The following is a 20,129-nucleotide window of genomic DNA, read 5'->3' as shown; positions in this document are numbered from 1 at the left end:
AAACAAAATAATTGAGAGGTATCGCAAAATGTTAGAATAATACATTAATATTCAACCTCACTGAAATGTAATATTTATTCAGTATTTTTTTCTTTAACCAAGTCTTCTGTGAATCTTAAGCTATAGAAGCGTGCTTAGAATTCAAGGACTAGGGTGAAATCTAAATATTTCTACTTTTCCACGGTAGCTTTGCTCTATAGATCTTGAAAGCAAAGGTCATTTGGTTTATAGTTGACTAACATTTCTTTCTGAACCATTTCATCTTTTTTAATGAAAATGGGTTTATAGATTTTTAAATTTCTAGTCTTCATTTGGATTTCATGACCCAGTTTGTGAAAGTTTAGTTATAAAATCATTGCACAGAATTGTATCTCTATCAGCAATAGAATGCCTCTATCTTTTCAGTTAAATGAAGGACATGCCAAGTTTAAAATCCTTTACTATACAAGAAATATAGTCATATCTGTGTTAGTTTTCCCCCATAATTTGAATAAGAAATAAATGAGCATTTGCTAAAGGTAGCCATCAACGTAGAGCATTAGCACTTGAACTTTATCAACTTTTTACTTTTATCCTCAATTTAACTCTTCCTTTTAGGAAGGCAGTTTTTAACCAGATAGCATTTTCAAAATATGTGTGCTGTCTTTACAGTTAAGAATATTTTGTGGAGCCTTTTCACACATTTTTGAAACTTGGAAGCAGACTCTAAAAATGTGTTGATTACATTGGTTTCTGCCAAAATAGTTGAAACATTGTTAAAGAGATTATCTTTGGAAGCAAACATCTTGGCTTGGAAATATTTGAGTGTTTTGACACATTCAATGTGGAATTTGCTTTTGCCTGAATACAGTGTCAAGCAATGTGAGCAAAAAAATGTAGGGAATAATCCTCAGTCTGGTGTAGTCACTTCCACTCATGTGGGGCAGGCAGCATTCTGAACCATGTGTGCGTGTCGGCATCTTGATGAGAGGAAACCAAGGCCCAGTAAGCGGTGGGGTCGGGGATGGAACATGGGTCACCACCCTCCACAGCTCTGCACCAACCTTGCTCCCAATGATAAACTTTCACTCTTGAAATATGTTAAAAGAGGTGGAAGCATCTTGAGATCACCTTTTCCAACCTGCTGCTTTCATCCTTGTTAATACCTGAACTCTCTCAATTAGAGTATAAACTGTCGTTTATTTTAACAAAACTATATGAAGGAATTGAAATTCCCTGGATGATACTCGTGACTAGCCAGTAGGGATTTGGGTTCTGCAGGGAGAACATTTGACAACTACCATTCCCATATCCACTGTGTATCCCTTAAATCAGTTTTTCCTTCTGTAAAATGAGCTGGTTCATTGATAGATAAAACTCTTCCTGAAATGCTGTAGGGCGTCGCTACAGATTGGGTGTAGCAGAGGAAAGGGGACTTAGGAGCTCTTGAGTCAGAGGACTTAAAATTTTCTTTTTAAGTTTTATTTTTTTAATTGAAATATGGTTGATTTACAATGTTGTGTTAATTTCTGCTGTACAGCAAAGTGATTCAGTTATACATACATTCTTTTTTATATTCTTTTCCATTATGGTTTATCACAGGATATTGAATATAGTTCTCTGTGCTACACAGTAGGACCTTGTTGTTTATGCATTCTATACATAAAAGCTTACATCTGCTAATCCCAACCTCCCACTTCATCCCTCCCCCAACCCCCTCCCCCTTGGCAACCACCAGTCTGTTCTGCATGTCCATGAGTCTGTTTCTGTTTTGTAGATAGGTTCATTTGTGTCCTATTTCAGATTCCACATATAAGTGATAACATATGTTATTTGTCTTTCTCCTTCTGACTTACTTCACTTAGTATGGTAATCTCTAGTTGCATCCATGTTGCCGCAAATGGCATTATTTTGTTCTTTTTCATGGCTGAGTAGTATTCCATTGTGTATATGTACCACATCTTTTTTATTCATTCATTTGTTGATGGACATTTAGGTTGTTCCCATGTCTTGGCTACTGTGAACAGTGCTGCTGTGAACATAGAGGTACATATATCTTTTTGAATTATAATTTTGTCTGGATATATGCCCAGGTGTGGGATTGCTGGATCATATGGTAATTCTATTGTAGTTTTCTGAGGAACCTCCATACTCTTTTCCACAGTGGCTGCAACAACTTACATTCCCACCAACAGTGTAGAAGGGTTCCCTTTTCTCCACACCCTCTCCAGCATTTGTTATTTGTAGACTTTATTTATTTATTTTTGGCTGCGTTGGGTCTTCGTTGCTGCACACAGACTTTCTCTAGTTGCGGCGCGTGGGCTTTTCATTGCGGTGGCTTCTCTTGTTGCGGAGCACTGGCTCTAGGCTCGTGGGCTTCAGTAGTTGTGGCTCACGGGCTCTCGAGCACAGGCTCAATAGTTGTGGCACATGGGCTAAGTTGCTCCGCGACTTGTGGGATCTTCCCAGACCAGGGCTCGAACCCGTGTCCCCTGCATTGGCTGGCAGATTCTTAACCATTGTGCCACCAGGGAAGTCCCTGTAGACTTTTTAATGATGGTCATTCTGACTGGTGTGAGGTGGTGCCTCATTGTAGTTTTGATTTGCATTTCTCTAATAATTAACGATGTTGAGCATCTTTTCATGTGCCTATTGGTCATCTGTATGTCTTCTTTGGAGAAACCAGAAGACTTACATTTAATGCAGGTCATACTTCCCATGTCTGTGAACTAGGATGGTTTCTTGTTCTGAGGATTCAATGAAGTAGTATGTGGGAGAAAGACAGGAGGTTGTAGGCGCTTTATAACTTCTGTCTCACCACTGTCTTCTGCTCCTGTTAAAAAGGGGACACATGTTGTGACCATCTGTTGTGAAGAGCACTTCTTTCTTTCCTTGGACATAAGGTATCCTTCTGCACCAGCAGAGCTGCCTCTCATCCCCCAGGTCCATTCTTCTTTTGACTGTTTCTTCAGCAGATGTTTAGTGAATACCTATAACGTGTCAGAGAGTGTGTTCTCTAATTCCACCATTAGCTTAAAATTCTGTCAACCTCTTGGTTGACAGAAATAACCCCTGGGAGGGACCGAGTCGTAAAACTAATATGTTTATTTGCAGCTCAGTCCAGATGCATCCAGAGGGCCTATTGCAGCAGCTCTGGGAGAAGAGGAAGGACGTGAATCTAGGGACAGCTCTGCTGCTCTGTGGCGAGGCTGGCAGTCAAGGGCGTGTGTCTAGTCTAGTGAGGGAACCTCTGTGAACCCTGACGTTTGGTTCCTGTGAGAGATCCAGGGGTGGGTCCTCCTCTGAAAATGAGAAGTGTTCTCTGTAGCAGCTGCTTTGCCAGTGTAGAGGCTAGGAAGCTCCAGGGGAAGGGTCTTGACCTTAGGGTTGAGGGGAGCTGGGGGCTACCCCTAACCCTAACCCAACCCGGGTGCAGACATCTCTCCAGCATTGAAGAGTGAGCACCCACTGGGCCTCCTGAGGAAAGATCAGTCTGAGTTGTACGGGTAGATTTCTTTTCTAAATATGAAGGAGAGATTTCACTCTCCTCTTGCAAATTCTGAGTTGGAATTTAGGAGACATAGGTCCATCCCCTCGGCCCCTTCCTGTTCGAGTGCTGAGACCCTGGGCCAGTCCCCTCACCTCCTTTGGCCTCAGCTTGTTCACCAGTGAAACCAGGGAGTTGCCAGAGGGCTTTGTGACCTTCCAGTTTGAGTTCCCCGGATTCCTTAATCCTTTACTATTTTTATAGCCTCTCTAAGTTAAATTTCTCAGTTCTCTTAACCTCAGAGACATTGCCTTTCTGGTGTCACATGTCGATTATTTAAATAGTAAATTTGATTAACTTTTTAACCTTTTCAATAAATTATAGTTATTTAAAAAATTTTTTTAAGTTGCATATTTGCCTAGTATAGAATAAAATAAATAAAAATGTGAATAGTCTCCTAGGGAGTATGTGCGTCAGCTTTGGAAGTTGGCTGTTGGTGTGCCCTCCCCTCCCTGCATGCCAGAAGCATGACAACATCCATAAAAATCAGGTGTGGCTGTTGCCCAGTCATCTAGTGCCATTGACTTTACTCAGAGGACTTCCAGGCTTGCAGCCTCAGCTGACCAGAATCAGGAGGCTGTGGCGATTCCCGCAGCAGGTAGCGGGCCAGTCCGCTGTCAGCTGGGAGTGAACTCTCAGATGGGGGGTGATGGCTTGTTTTCTTCCATTGAAAAGGCATTTCAAGGCTATGTCCTGGGTCAAGTTTATGAAACTGTTTTACAGAAATGACTTCGATGACACTTAGGTAATGTGGGGCTCTCACTTTTTTTTTTTTTTTTTTGCGATCCTCAAACGTTTTATTGACAGCAAAACTTCCGGCAGTTGAATGTGAGCCACGTGAGGGTGGTGGGCGGGGGCTTGCGAGGCAGGGAGGGAGATGGGCAGAGGGCTCCTGGCAGGGATGCCCCTCCTCCCTTGGGACACTGTGAGGGGCATGGCGGTGGCTGTCACGGGCTGGGGGGGGCATAAATAACACTGTGTGCAGGACTGGGGCAGCAGGAGGGGGAGCGTGGGGCAGCCACCTCAGAAAGGCCCACCCAGGCCACAGAGACACCCAGGGACGTGGGGCCACGAGACACAGACATGGGGACACGGGGGGCCAGGAGTACGCAAAAGGGGGTGATGGGCGGCTGGAGACACAGAGGCGGACACACCCAGAGAAATGGGGATTGGTCAGGGCTCTGGAGAGTAATCTCTGGGGCTGGGCTCACCGCCCGGGCACTTCTGGGCAGTGGTCGGGGTGTTTGGTGATGATTGCAAAGTGAGCTTAATTGGCAGCCATTTACTTTCTAAGATGACAAGGTTTACATGAGAGACTAAAACCCATTCATACCAAATGAAAACGTGACACGTTTTTCTGATCTTTCCTCCTCGCCTCCCCCACCCTCCTCCCTCCTCCCTCCTCCCTCCCTCCTCCCTCCTCCCTCCCTCCTCCCTCCTCCCTCCCTCCTCCCTCCCTCCTCCCTCCTCCCTCCCTCCTCCCTGCTCCCTCCTCCCTCCTCCTCCTTCCCTCCTCCCTCCCTCCTCCCTCCCTCCTCCCTCCTTCCCTCCCTCCCTTCCTTCCTCGCCCTTCCCTCCCTCCCTTCCTTCCTCCCCCTTCCCTCCCCCCTCCTCTCCTTTCCTCCCCCTTCCCTCCCTCCTTCCCTCTTTCCTCCTTTCCCTCCTTCCCTCCCTCCCTCCCTTCCTTCCTCCCCCTTCCCTCTCTGTCTCCCACCCCTTACTCAGCAGATGGTAAGTGAGCACCTAGTCTGACCACGTTGGGCAGGGTATGGGGAGGATGTTCCAAGGGGAGAAGTAGCCTGAACAGAGGACCCGAGGAGAGAGGGAGTGTTTAGTCCACATGGTCTGACGTTCGTATGGTTTGATCGTGGAATAGAAGGAGAATGGCTTGGGTCTGGGCAGACCAGCCAAGACTGACCTGGATTAATGTGCCTGCGGAGTGAGAGCAGGGCAGACGTGGTCCAGTGCAGCTGGTTAGGAGGCTGTTACTCGTCCCGACACTGAGGCTTAGTTCCAGAGGAAGGGGAAGCTCTCCTGAGCCCGGTATTGTTGGTATTGACACTGGAGACTAGAGGCGATGGTCCTGAGTAAAGATAATAGTTGCTTCAGCTCATCGTTGGCCATGGGGAAACAGAAGAAATGGGGCTATAAGACCCTCTTCTCCCTTGAAGACAGTCTTGGGGCAGCTCATGCATCCCTGGAATCAGGTACTTCGGTCTCCCCAGGTTCGTGGGGAATTCGCAGATGAGCAGGTTTGGCAGAACTGCTGCCTCGGCAAGGTCAGGATGGGGAACTGGAGGAGAGACCGATGACCCTGTGCCGTCTCTCAGTGCCTCATCCCCTCCTGTGCCCACCACTTCCTCTGTGACGTTCCACCAACCGTCTAATTTCCTTCTTTCCTGAGAAAACAGAATCATGAGCAAGAACTCCCTCCCTTTTTATCTGGTCACCTCTCCTTACTTTTCGTGGAGTGTTTGGGGTGGAAGCCAAGTCTGGACGGGTTGAGGAGTAAAGATAATAAAGATTATAAAACACAGAATGGTTTTTTTTTCCAGTTGCTTTACTGAGAAGAGAGTTGGTGCTAAGTACAGAGGAAACTGGGTTTATGAGGGTTATTTGTTTTTATTTATTTTAGGATGGAAGAGCCTTGGGCATCTTATATACTCAGAGCAAAAGACCCAGGTGAGGGGAGGGTCACTGATAGTGAGACCCCCACCCCAGGAGGTGGAGGATTCACAGGAGGGAAGCAGGTCAGGAGGAAGCAAAGGTCAAGGGTGACAAGGTGGGACAGTGAGGGGGCTCTTATGTGTGTCACTGTTTTCTCTGTAAAGAAGATGAAAAAGTGATGCCAGATGTGGAAAGAAGAGGGGGTGGGGTACGAGTTTCAGGCATTTCGGGAAGAGTTGGCAGAGATGCTGTGAGGGATAGAAAAACCAGCTGTTTAGGACACTGCAAAGAAAAGGCAAGTTTCCTGGAGCCCCCGGCTGAGATCAGAGCTGGGATTCGTGGAGGCAGTAGTCCACGTGGTGGTATGGTTTCCTCTAGTTCAGGTGTATACTCAGGGCAGGGGTGGAGAAGACTCAGGGCAGGGTTGGAGAAGACATACCGCTGCCTGGATCAGGGTTGAGGTTTGGCTGGGTGGTTGCAAGGTGAGGACGGAGTGAGGGAGTTGAGGATGGTGGTTGAAGTGATGGATCATGTGGTGCAAACCGAATGGAGAAGGAGGTAAAGAGAGCAGAGGGCTCAGAGACGGGGCAGAATCAGGCCAGTGGAGGAATGTGAGATGTTGCTGAGCCTGGTGGTTGGTCCAGCTGGAGTTAAGGAATGAAAGTACTGGAAGAATGGACATTGCTATCAGAAGGTACAGACCTGAAGTGGACTAAGTTGGGTTCAAGGTGACAAGATCCAGGCTGTGGCCACAGGTGTGTGTGACCGGCTGACATGGAGGGAAGACAAAGCCCTGTGAGGATGGGGCCCTGGATGCAGACGGGGACAGCCAGCCCGGTGTCAGACCGCTGGGGAGTGTGGGTCATCTTGAGGACAGCAGGAAGGTGGTGGCACAAGAGTGACCTGCTGTGTGAAGGCAAGGTCTTTGTGCCCATGGATAATGGTTTGAAAACTACTGGTTTTCACTGGGAGCGTTCGAAACACATGCCCTGCCCGTGGGCCCGGTGGTGTCCAGGACTTGAGTTAACGCAGTGCAGTGGCGGGGCCTGGGTTTCAGTAAAAAGGCAGAAGCGGGGCAGGGTAATGATGCTGAGGCGGACTTGGTTTCCCGTGGAAGAGATACTTCCGGAAAGTTGGGAGTGGAGACAGTCTGGGTCTGGGAGATGAAGCAGAGATGAAACGTGGCCGGAGAGGCTCAGTGAGAGGAAGAACTTGCACTTGGGGGGCAGCAGCAGTGACCTGGATGAGAAGCATGAGGGCTTCCAGTTTCGAAAGGAACTTGGGTCTAAACGATCTTGTTTGTGTTAGATGCGAGCTGACAGATCGCTGGTGAGAGGCTTGAAGCAGCAAATACTGCTCATGAAGTTGTGGGAGAAGCTGACATTTGTAGAGTTTTCTATCTGCCAGGTCCTGTGCTGAGATAGTGCAGATTATCTTGTCTAAACTTTAGAACTGCTCCAGGAGGAAGATGTTATTATGGCATCATGTAAGTTTTAAAAATGAGGAGAATCTTTTCTTTGTTTTAATTGAAGGATAGTTAATTTACCATGTGGTGTTGGTTGTAGGTGTAAAGCAAAGTGATTCAAGTATACATATATTTATATATATTCTTTTTTAGATTCTTTTCCATTACAGGTTATTACAAGATATTGAATAGAGTTCCCTGTGCTGTACAGTAGGTCCTTGTCGTTTATCTCTTTTATATATAGTCGTGTGTATCTGTTACTCCCAAACTCTTAATTTATCCCTCCCCCCCTTTCCCCTTTGGTAACCATGTTTGTTTTCTATGCCTGCGAGTTTCTTTCTGTTTTGTAAATAAGTTCCTTTGTATCATTTTTTTAGATTCCATAAATAAGCTATATCATATATTTATCTTTCCCTGTCTGATTTACTTCACTTAGTATGATAATCTCTAGGTCCATCCACGTTGAGTAGCTCTGGGTCTTATTCCTCTTAGTGGTTGCAGTTGGGATTTGAATGCAGGCATCAGGAATTGAAACCATCTCTGCTCTCTGTGTGCCTCCAGGATTCGAAGGGAGGAGCCTTGGTTACTTCCTAGAATCCCACGTGGCCTGCCCTTGATGGAAGAGTCAGGCTGTTTTGCTGAATGCACAGATTTTACATTAGGAGTCATGAGTGGCAACGGCAGACTTAACAACGTTTAGCGTTTGGTTTATTTTGCTTTTTAATTTTGTTTACACCGTATCATGAAAAGTTTGATAGACTCAGATAGGTAGTGGCTAGTGGTAACAGTATATCTAAAAATGCCTTGATTTCCCTGTGGGGTTACTACTCAGTTAATTGGAAATCCCAGGAGAAGCTGAAAGACTAAACGTGATAGTGGTCTTCGATATGTTAAAGTTTGGTTCAGAACATATTTGAAATACCCTTTAAAACTATAGCTTTTGAATCAGTGTATGCATGTGTAATGGTCTGATACAGTGTGTGTGAGAATAACGTGCTGAAATATGATTTGGGAACTTTCGGGAACTTATTTAATAAAATATATTATTTTCTCCTGGTTGATGTTTAGCCATATTCAGACCTCTAAACTCTTCTTCTTAATATCTTTCCCTGGATGTGCTGGGCAGCGCTGCAACTATTAAACTTAACCCTGTGGTTGAAATGTTTTGGCAGCCCTTGTTAATAGGTAGTTACCTTTGTGACTGGACTGGCGTGGAACGTTCTTGACCCGGCAGAAACCAGTCCCCGCCTCTGCCCAGCTATCGCCCCTTTCTTCATATAGCTATAAATATCACCCACGTAGCTCCTGTGTTCTTAGGGTTCCCAGAAGCAGCTGATTTTATATATATATATATATATATTTTAATTTTATTGAAGTATAGTTGATTAACAATGTTGTGTTCATTTCTGCTGTACAGCAAAGTGACTCAGTTATACATATATACATTTTTATATACTTTTCCATTATGGTTTATCATAGGATATTGGATATAGTTCCCTGTGCTATTTATTATACAGTAGGACCTTGTTGCTTATATCCATCATATATATTCTAATTTGCATCTGCTAATCCAAAACTCCCAATCCATCCTTCCCCCACTTTCTTCCCCCTTGGCAACCACAAGTCCAAAAGAAGCTGATTTTATAATCTGTAAAGGCTCTTGTGAAATTTTGCATAGAGGTTCAACTTTTCATTTACAGTTTCCTAGATTCGTTTCTCTGAACCTTGTTTTCAGAGATTTCAATTGGTCTGAGGCAACAAATTTGAAAACTTTTATCTTTTACTCTTTCCCTAAGAGAATTGGGAGAATAATAAAGCCAAGTATTTGCTTCTCCCTTTGTCAAAAAAAAAGAATAACCATAGCAATAAAATAGCCAACAAATTGAAAGTGTACTTACTGTGTGCCAGGCATTACTCTGTGTCCGTGTTGTTGAATTTGCACAACACAGTGTAATGACTGTTATCATCCTTGTTTTACAAGTGAGAGAACGATCTTAAAGCAGATAAGTAACTTGAACATGTAGGTGGTAGAGATGGGATTTGAACTCCTGGGATGTGCTGGAAAGGCTCGCCAGCATGATTTTAGGGCAGAATGTCAGTTGGAAGTTGGGCGATGTTTCTGCTCTTTTTTTTCCCCCATGTTTTAAAAAAAAAATTACCAAAGGGGAGAGGCGGGGGGAAGGATAAATTAGGAATTCGGGATTAATAGATACACACTACTATATATAAAAGAGATAACCAACAAGGACCTACCTTATAGCACAGGGAACTGTACTCACTATCTTATAATAATCTATAAGGGAAAAGAATCTGGAAAAGAATATATAAATATGTAACTGAATCACTTTGCTGTACACCTGAAACTAACACAGCCTTGTAAATCAACTATACTTCAATAAAATGAAAACAAAAACAAACAAAAAGAAATCCTTCCCATATATCCTATATAACATGTTCATGCACACAGTTCTTTCCTGTGCTGTGGAGATGAGCACAGATTCCTAGGAAAGATGACTAAATTGAGGTACACCTGCACTTTCAAATACTGGCCCTGTGTGGGGAGCCTTGCTCCGGCTGTGTCTGGGTGTGAGCTCCCTGGAACGGCTGTCTCACCCAGTACCGGATGGAGAGAGGCGTGTGGGCCTATATCCCTTCCACGGGGTGCTGGCAGAGCTGGTAGGCCTAGGGTGGGCTTAACTGCCACGTGTTCCTTCCCCACGTCCCTGGGTTGGCCTCTAGTCCTCTGGCTCCTGGAGCAGCGGTAGGAATAAAGGGCTTTCTGTTTGCACCAAGCAATGGCCAGTGTAAAAGGCTTTCTTTGTTTTATTTTATTTTTTTAAATGTTATTGAAGTATAGTTGATTGACAATGTCATGTTAATTTCTGCTGTAGATCAAAGTGACTCAGTTATTATACATATATATTATTTTTCATATTTTTTATTATGGTTTATCACAGGATATTGAATATAGTTCCCTGTGCTATATACAGTAGGACCTTGTTGTTTTTCCATTCTATGTGTAATAGTTTGCATCTGCTAATTCCAAACTCCCAGTCCATCCCTCCCCCACCGCCCCTCCCCTTGGTAACCACAAGTCTGTCCTCTGTGTCTTTGAGTCTGTTTCTGTTTTGTAGATAACTTCATTTGTGCCATATTTTAGACTCCACATATAAGTGATATCATTATGGTATTTGTCTTTCTCTGTCTGACTTAATTCGCTTAGTATGATAATCTCTAGGTCCATCCATATTGCTGCAAATGGCATTATTTCATTCTTTTTTTACAGCTGAGTAATATTCCACTGTGTGTGCACGCGTGCGTGCGTGCGTGTGTGTGCGTGTGTGTGTGTGTGTGTATATATGTGCCACATCTTCTTTATCCATTCACCTTTCTAGACTAAGGGCTATCTTTGGTCTGGGTTTTCTACTTTCAGTTGCCTGACTGCCTGTTTGGACCTTTGCCTTCTGTGTTGTTTTTACAGTGTCTTAGCCTCTCAGAGTTTAGACTGAAAAGAGTCTTGAACATTATCTGCTTCTGCCTCCTTCCTCCTCATAGATGAGAATGTTGACTCACAGATGTAAAATGACGTGTTCAAAGCTATGGGACTAGCGGCCAGGACTGGGGCCAGTGTCATGACTTCAGGGATTTTCTTCCTGATGCAGGATGACTTGCCCCCCCCTCCATTTTGCTTCCCATCTGACCCTGGCTGGCCGCCTGTCCTCTTGATCCCCTGGCTTTGCTCCTGCACTGGCTGAGGGAACAGTTTGCCGGTGTTACTCCCAGTTTGGAAATCACTGTGTGACCCCTGCCGAGGTCACTTGGTGCCTTAATGTCATCATCAGCAGGTTAAGTAGGACCCTTATCAAAGGGCGACTTGCAGATGTAAATCGTGTGAACTGGGGACCTGTTTTATTATCGTTTAATGGAAGAGACTTTAAAAAATTAATGAAAACAAAGTATAGGGAAAATTATTTGATAAAAGTTTCCCATTGAGTAAGCTGAATGAGGATTCATGAGAAAATTAGAGAGACCTCAAGCCAAAGTGTTATGTAATGTGGTTAATTGGAGAGGGTGCTGTTTTCCTTTTCTGTTCTTTACACAGAATACCTGTTGGATCAAGTTCTCTGCAGGCAGTAACGTAGATTAATTTATAGGTTCTGCTTTGATCCATTTGAACTTGGAAAAACATGTGCTTAAGTTGTTTGAACAGATCTAATTAGTAAAGTGGAACGGAGAATTTTCAACACTGGGACATTTTGGAATGAAAAATAAATGAGATGCTTGGGTTAAATCTGACTTTTCCATCTGTTAACCTCTTTGAAACTCAGTTTCGCTATATGTAAAATGGGGAAAATATACTCCTCTTACAAGTGAGAGTTAGGAGGATTAAGTGAAACAGCACTTGTAAAGTGCTTGGCACATAGTAGGTTCTTAATCTGTGTTAGTTTCCTTCCTTCCTAATGGTTTAATGTTTTCTGTTCCATTTAGATATCTGATATCCATGTTACTGGTGAGTCAGAAGACATGTCTGCAAAAGAGAGATTGTTACTGTGGACACAGCAGGCCACAGAGGGTTATGTGGGGATTCAGTGTGAAAATTTCACCACCTGCTGGAGAGATGGAAAACTATTTAATGCCATCATTCATAAATACAGGTATGGAATTTGTTGGGTTTTTTCCCCCTTTGACAAATCTGAGAAGTGTTTCTTTCATTTCCAAATTTTAAAATAACCTTTTATTATTAGACAAGCACTGAATGTGTATGGCAGAACATTAGAAATACAGACAAGTGAAAAAAAAATCACATTTCCACTACCCAGAGATCGTCACTCAGATACACAGAGCTATGGTGTGTCTTTGGATTTTGTCAGTGACTTAGTGGAGAGTAAGCTCTGATACGTAGAATCTGTAGGTGGAGGACCAAGATTGTGTATGTAGAGAACTGATGATTAGTGAGGTCAAGGTTCAGACTAAGCCTCACAAGTTTCCATATCATAGCGTCCTCATCTAGTTACTCTAGTAAGCAGCTGGGTTTAACGATGGCCAACTTCGGGGTGGTAATCAGTTTCCCGGTGAGAATTGTTAACCCCAAGATCTGAGTTAACACTGACGTAGCACCTACTAAGTGCCAGGTGCTGTCCTAAGCAGTTTACATATGTTCATTCACTCAGGCCACACAGCATCCCTAAGGGAATCTTGTCCTCCCTGAGTTACAGACAGAAACTGAGACCAGAGTAAATACTTGCTTCAGGTCACAAAACCATCGAGTGTCAGGCTTGGGATTCAAACCCAGGTACTTGCCTGTTGAGTCCACACTCCTATTGCCTTACAAAAAATGAAATTCCTGGAAATTCTTTACTGAAAATGATGTTTTGATCTCCGTTATTTTTCTTAGTTTTGCAAGGATTATGTCATGTCGTTGAAGAACTGAATATCTTCCCAAATAGAGTAACTCACTAAACTGACAAACTTATTGGATTGCAATAAAAACAATAGGCGGAATAGGTCATATTTTGATAACTTTCTGCATGTGAGGCATTCTGTTAAATGCTTTCCTTATGTTATCTCACTCATCTCCCAGAGTCCCATAAAGCAGGAGCTGCTGTCACCCACTTTTATAGATGGGGAACTTCAGGTTAGCCAGGGTCACACTGCTACCAGCTTGCAGAGCTAGATTCTCACCCAGTCTGTTTGCCTGGAACCCCATCTCTCCCTTTCTCTTTCTTCCTTTCCTTTCTCTCCCCTTTCTCCCCACTCTTTTTTATTTTGGAGACTTTGACATCTATAGAACTGAACTGAGTCTCCCATGGGTCCACACCCAAGAGTCCCCTTTAAGCGCTGTCATAGTCTGCTTCCTTTACAGGACAACATTTCAGTAGAGGTAGGTGTAGATTGCTGAGTTAAAAAGAAAATCCTGTGCTTGCCCAGAGTAAAGTGCCAGCTCTCCTTGAGGGACACGGTGCCAAGAGGGCTTCATGGTCACAGACAGTGTGATGATCACACTGTGTCCCATGTGACTTAGAACACAGGCCGTCAAGTCTCACCTGTTCTGTACCTGGGGTGGAAAGGTCTTCTTAGCCTTTGAATGACAGTATTTGGATTGTTACACCAAAGGATGTGTGTCACGATGCATTTTGAGGGTGTGCTCTGCTCTCTGAAGTTTTTTAGCTTAGAAGCAAAACATTTAGAAGCCAGCTATTCTTCTAAAATAATTGACTTTTAAAAACAACTGATCTCCAGGCATTGTCTCTTCAATAGTTAGGAAGGATTATGAGTACCAATTGGTATATACCTGCTGTGCGTTTTTATACTTAAATAAGTCACTGCTGTGTCACAGATCCTAAAATTTCCTGTTTAATGTTACAGAACTCACGTTGCTTTAGGAGAAGATTTGGATCTTGTGAAAGTGATTTGTTTTGAACTTTTATTTTGACAGAGTGATCATTTTAGAACATTGCTTAGCTTTAACTTTTTTTTTTTAATGGAAGTATAGTTGATTAACAACGTGTTAGTTTTAGGTGTACAGAAAAGTGATTCAGCTGCATATGTATCTATTCTTTTTCAGATTCTTTTCCCTTGTAGGTTATTATGAAATATTAGAGTTCTGTGTACTGTCTATTTTGTATATAGTAGTATGTTTAGCTTTAACTTTGAACTTGGATTTCCTAGTGTGCTTTGTTTTCCCTTGTTGGAGTTCATGGTAAAAATACTGAATATCAGGTTTAAATACTTCGAAGATATCTTTGTTGCTGAAGTTTTGTTCAGTTACCCTATGCCTAGAATTACTGTGGTTTCTTTTACTAGAAGAAATCTTTCATCTGTAGAACTGTATTTTTGGTAAGTTCTTGGGCCTTTCTCTTTACTTAAAAAACAAATGAGTACTTTTTTTTCCTAGTATGTGTAAGAATTAAGCAGGTGGCATTGAGCTCCACATGGTTTTCTTTGGTGAGAGCCTTGATTTACTCTAGGAACAAAGGAGACAAAGTTATGAACAATTATGAAATCACTGTTAGCGGATTTTTGGCTATTGGGCAGTACTAATCACATTTAGAGAGTAGTGTTTTACTTAGCAGTTGTTTTTACTTGATAATTATTCTCTTAAATTTTGTAATGTATTTATTTGGATTCGCTCTGGAAATATACCCACTTCATTGGGCTTTTTGGATTTTTTCAGATAAAAAGTTTTATTATTTATATGAATTTTACTTGACTTCTGTAATAAAAATCATCTGAGGTGGCACATGGGTTTGGTTTCTACTCAGATGCCAAGTCTAACCATATAGGATACTTTGTTGAGAAGGCCCTTAAGAGGGAAGGAGGGCTTCACAGGAAACAACCTCGTGATTGAGGCAGTGGATGGAAAGAGGGTTATGGTACTCCGATGTGACAAGGTCACCTGCAGTAGATAGAATGCGAGAGATTTCTCTGGAGATGAGAAGGAAAATAGTGTTTATCATTTAAGAGTAAACCAGTATTATTTGTAATAACTGATTTAGTAAGGTTTTTGTGTACAATTGTCCCCTGGTATCTGCCGGGGGGGTTGGCTTTAGGACCCCCGCAGATAACAAAATCTGTGGATACTCAAGTCCCCTACGTAGCATGGTGAAGTGTTTGCATATAACCTCACACATCCTCCATATACTTTAAATCATCTCTAGGTTACTTCTAATACCTAATACAATGGAAATGCTGTGTACATAGTTGCCAGCACACGGCAAATTCAAGTTTTGCTTTTTGGAACTTTCTGGAATTTTTTTTCAAATATTTTTGATCCATGGTTAGTTGAATTTGAGGATGCAGAAACCGTAGATACAGAGGGCCAACTGCATTTAGTATCTTCTAAGATTTAGAATTAAGATCTGAAATGGGAAGGTAATAGCATCCTTCAGATTCTGTATTGATGTGAATACTGTCAACAGTTGTGAGTCAAGCACGTGATTGTCTAGCATATTTCTATTAGTGTCCCCTTATACATTATGACTTTTGAAAGTGGAGAGCGTGTTTGTTAACCCCAGTAAACAGCACTTTACTAACAATTTACTAACTTTTATTCTAAAAGTTCCATAGAAGCTTAATTTTCTAAAATTCTTTTTTTCGAAAGAACTACTATATGAAATAAAAATGAAGAGAAATTTTCATAAGACTGATTTATAGATGTTACGCACTAAGAATGTTCCATGGAGGTAAAAAGAAAGTAACTGTCACATAGCAGGTACCCAGGAAATAGATGCAGAATGTTGACCAGGTATTAATTCCTGTCCTGCCTGTTTTTAATATATGGTAGCTTTTAAAATTATCACAGTCCTGTGAAATAGATGGCACTATTTCCATTGTTATCAATTTGTTATCAAATTGTTAAATTATTAAACTGAGGCTCAGAAGGTAACTCACGTGCTCCATATCACATACACTTTTAAATAATGGAGATGATTGCTCTGGGTTCTCAAGTCCTCGTATACTTCCATGTAAATACCTAGGTAATTTCCTGTAGGCAGACTGCATATCAAGAAATGGAACTTTTGGCCAGAGAAGCTGTGGTAGTGCATCCTTGAAAACTAATGATATTCAGCAAAGACATGTGAAAATTCTTGATGGATTTAAGAAATTGTTACCTGAAAACTGGGTTTGCCTTTTGGTGGGTGTCCAGCCAAAAGACACAACCAAACCAAAGATCGGGAAGGATCTATTTTACTTGCAGCAAGTAAGGAGAACACTGGAGATCTTTCCAGAAGCAGTGTCTCCACAAACAGCAAAATTGGGGAAGTTTTAAGCTAGCAGTACATGCATATTCATGAAGGGGCTTGGGTGGTGGACAGAGACCAAGCTTTAGTTGATTGAAGTCACAAGGGTCAGAAAAGGTCACCATCGTTATCCGTTAGGTTCTAATTTATCTGGTGGTTGAGCATTTCAGGCTCATCTTCACCATTGAAACAGAACTGGGAATCTTTACAACTGATATATTATCTTTGCTATTGTTACTTCTCTTGCCTGATAACAGGCAATGTTTCTGCTTTCTTTTGTTCCATTAAGATCATTAATTACTGAGATCTGTTCAAGGGCAAGCACTGTGGCCAGTCTTATATCACAAAATGGCTTAGACCAAAAATGGCTCCTCTTACATAAAGAAAGCCGTGCCTGGTTCTCTTTCTCCGGGGACCCCCTACCCTATCTGCTTACAAGATGACCAAATGAGCAGTATCATATATAACTGCCAGCTAAGATCTTGGTCCCTTGTTAAGAAATTAATGAGGACAGCATTAATTGTTTAACTTAGAATCAGCCATCTCTGAAAATAGCATCACCAACAACTGTAATGTAGTGAGGAAAGTTGTAGATAATAAGAGAACATTAAAATACTTAGTACCAGTAAGAGGAAAATCACAAATGGACTATTCTGTAGTTTTAGTGTGTCGTGTTATCCTACAGAGGGTGGATAGCCTGGATTGTGCAATGGATAGTGATGCTGAAAACTCAGCCTCTGTGCGCCGGTGCCAAACTGAATCTCAGAGACAGGGTTTTGGGTAGGGTAGGAAAGAATAGCTTTATTGCTCTGCCAGGTAGAGTAGGAAAGAATAGCTTTATTGCTCTGCCAGGTAAAGGGGGCCACAGCGGACTTGTGCCCCTCAAAACTGCGTGTCCCATCCCAGGAGGATTTGGTGAGGAGTTTTATAGCAGTGATACAAGGGTGGGGTTGCTGATAAGATTAGGGTGTGTGCAGGGCCTGCACTCCTTTAATCTGATCTCAGGTGATCTCCTAATCTTGATTAGCTTCTCTGGTTCCTTTAATCTGGCCTCAGGGGGTCTTCTCTGGAATGAAGAATGCTGACACCTTCCATTTATTGGGGGTTTTAGTTCTGTAAAGAGCTCAAAGATATTGATACGTGTATCCCTTGAGGAGGAACCAGGACGCTGCCCCAGGGCTGGCCCTCTCTTGTCTCTGCATCCCCCTCCCTTCCCTGATTGGCAGCTGTTCGAATCTGCCCTTTGGGACTCAGGGAAGATCATGGAGGCTGTAATCTGTTCCCTACAGACAAGAGACGTGGGACAGAAAAGCTTCCTTGCCCAGGAGCCCCACAGGGTGCTGCTCGATTTCAATAGTAAGGATGATAAAGTAATATGATTTAGTAGAAAAGATTACAAGGAATGGTTCTGTGGGTTCTATTTAAATAGGTCACTGATAAATACATTGTTTTTATATTACTTCTGTCTTAGGAAATTCTGTTCCTAATTCCTTCTAGGCACGTTTATTTGTTATATTCAGTTTTCCATGCAAAGGGTTCAAATAATAAAAATACCATATATCTATACTAGTTTCTGCTTGTTTTGTCTATATAGTTTAAATTTTCTTTAAAGCATATTAAAACCTTTTCACCAAAAATCACAACTGGTAAGATATCTTACCTTACTTTTCATTTGAAAGAATGACAAAGCAGACTTGGATTTGATGGACTTAGATGACAAGCATGTCACAAGAGCATTTGATGAGTAAGGAGCTTAAAAGCGAGAGAGGATGAAGTAGAATTAACTGAGAACCAATAGCCAGGGGATTCTAGGAGTATCCTCTAGACACCAGATTGGTAAGTCACCAGGAGTTAAGACACACACAGAGGAGTGAAATTCCTGACAGTAGCACATGTTCTTTAGAGGCAGGTGTTAACAGTAGAGGGTTCACCTGAGACTTCTGTGCTCTCAAGTATGCTCATACACACAGGAAAATGGACTTTTTCCTTTCTGAGAAATAAAGCTCTGATTTCCAGCTTGAATTCAGCCCCCAACTTGTCTGACTTTATCAGTCCCTGCCCTGGAACACTGATGAATGCCAAGTTCCAACTCAGCAGCGCCCAGCATCACTCAGCGTGAAAACATTTCTGTCCGACAGGCAGAGGCAAGAATGGGCACCCACGGGCCAGAACAAAGAGCACAGACTGTGCGGTGGGGCCAGGCGAGCCTCAGGTGGCCACATGTCAAGATACTAATAAGTATGTCAGGACTGAAATGCTGAGGGTGTTTTGTAGAGAAATTATTTCAGCTCACTAGTTTCTGCTTGTCCTCTTCTTGTTCTTAATTTATCGCATTCATTTATTTAACTCTCCTTTTCAAGCCCCTGGCATTCTTTTCACAAGCATGTTTTAAACCTATTACCCAAGTAAGACAACATTTTTGGAACAGGTTGTGTTTTAGAAGCATGCCATTTAAATATTTTCTAATTAGGCAGCCAGGAATTTTTCACTTCTCTGAGTGTGCAGTTGGGTAGCAATGATTTTTGTTCATTGTGTTCATTTGGATTTAGAATTTAATGGGACCATCCTATAGCATTCTATTAATTCTTTAAAGACGCTGTAATTGGGAAGGTTAGGCTGTAAGGCCGTGGTCAGTCATCTTCTTTAATAGGACCTGGAGGCTGTGATTCAGCCTCTTACCTGGATTCAGTCACACCTTACAAGCTATACTGGATTGGACTGGTTTAATACTGGGAGGAGGCCCTTTAGGGTTTGAAATGTTCCCATAGGAAGTTGGATTAGTGTTGACTAGGGATTCTTTCTCTCTCAGAACCTGGTCTGCCCTCAGGCTGCAGAACCCAGAGGTACGAGGGTGTGTGTGTGTGTGTGTGTACACGGGTAAGGTTTGTATGGCCATGGGCTAGACACAGACAGAGTCTTGATGGTTGTTCATTTTTTAAAAAGTCACAAACATTTCAGTTTGTGAGGCAAAATCAAATTGCTTGTTTACCTTACCAAATAAACTTAAAACACTTGAACTCTGAGGGCATACGTGGGTGACTTGTAAGCATTATCACATTTTAAAATCCATAGGGAGCTCACATGCATGGCTGGTAATGCATCTGTATCCATGAGAGGCATGTGAGTTAGTGTTCATACCCGGTGACCTTTTTTAGTATTCTTCTGTGTATTTTTTCTGTGTATTTAGAATACTAGCGGGGAGGGAGGCTGGTGTCTTGAGATAACAGATGAGAACGTGCCTGTCACACCAGATTTAGGAAGCATGTAATAAATGTCAGTTTCCTTCCCTCCCTCCAGGCTGCTGCTGACCCACTAATAACAGGGCTGTGGCTAGGAGGCTCCGGAGAAGATGGGCTTTGATTAAAGCCTCCCCTTACTGCGAACCTGATGCATTCTTCCTTCATCAACTTCCCCTCAGCATTCTCTGACCTTCTCCTACCCTGAGATTTCTCCTGCAGTGCAGGACCAGTGGCTGTGTGCTCTCCATCTCTTGTTTCCTGATAGGTCCCTCTGTTTTGTTGCAGCACCTCTTTTATTTTGGCTCATTGATAGATTCATATTCTCATGTTATTCTCTGAAAGAAGTAGTTTACTATTTTCTCCCAGAGTAAATAAGTTGATTCATCCCACACACACACCCCTTTTTTTTGTGGGGGAGGGTGGTATCTAGCCCCTAGATTTACTTACAATTTACTCTCATAAGGTCACTTAAATATAGGAACTGAAGGAGT

The 20,129-nt window shown here is 42.6% G+C and overlaps 1 protein-coding gene across 8 annotated transcripts in view; it reads left to right on the top strand.

Moving 5' to 3' along the window:
• The window catches only part of DST (dystonin), a gene marked incomplete at its 5' end in the record, with an annotated part of 395,725 nt that overhangs the window by 172,488 nt on the left and 203,108 nt on the right, over nt 1–20,129 (top strand). For 7 of the 8 annotated variants that reach the window (XM_082663420.1, XM_082663421.1, XM_082663422.1 and 4 more), the window contains one exon: nt 12,147–12,313. In XM_082663420.1, the coding sequence (XP_082519546.1) occupies nt 12,147–12,313 (167 nt within the window). Of the gene's footprint in view, nt 1–4,157; nt 4,272–12,146; nt 12,314–20,129 lie in introns of those variants that run through there. The other variant, XM_082663423.1, reaches the window with a different exon arrangement.

This window comes from Grampus griseus, assembly GCF_964374135.1.
Source record: "Grampus griseus genome assembly, chromosome: 10".
Classification (NCBI taxonomy): Eukaryota; Metazoa; Chordata; class Mammalia; order Artiodactyla; family Delphinidae; genus Grampus; species Grampus griseus.
This window is presented reverse-complemented; position numbering and strand designations above follow the sequence as displayed.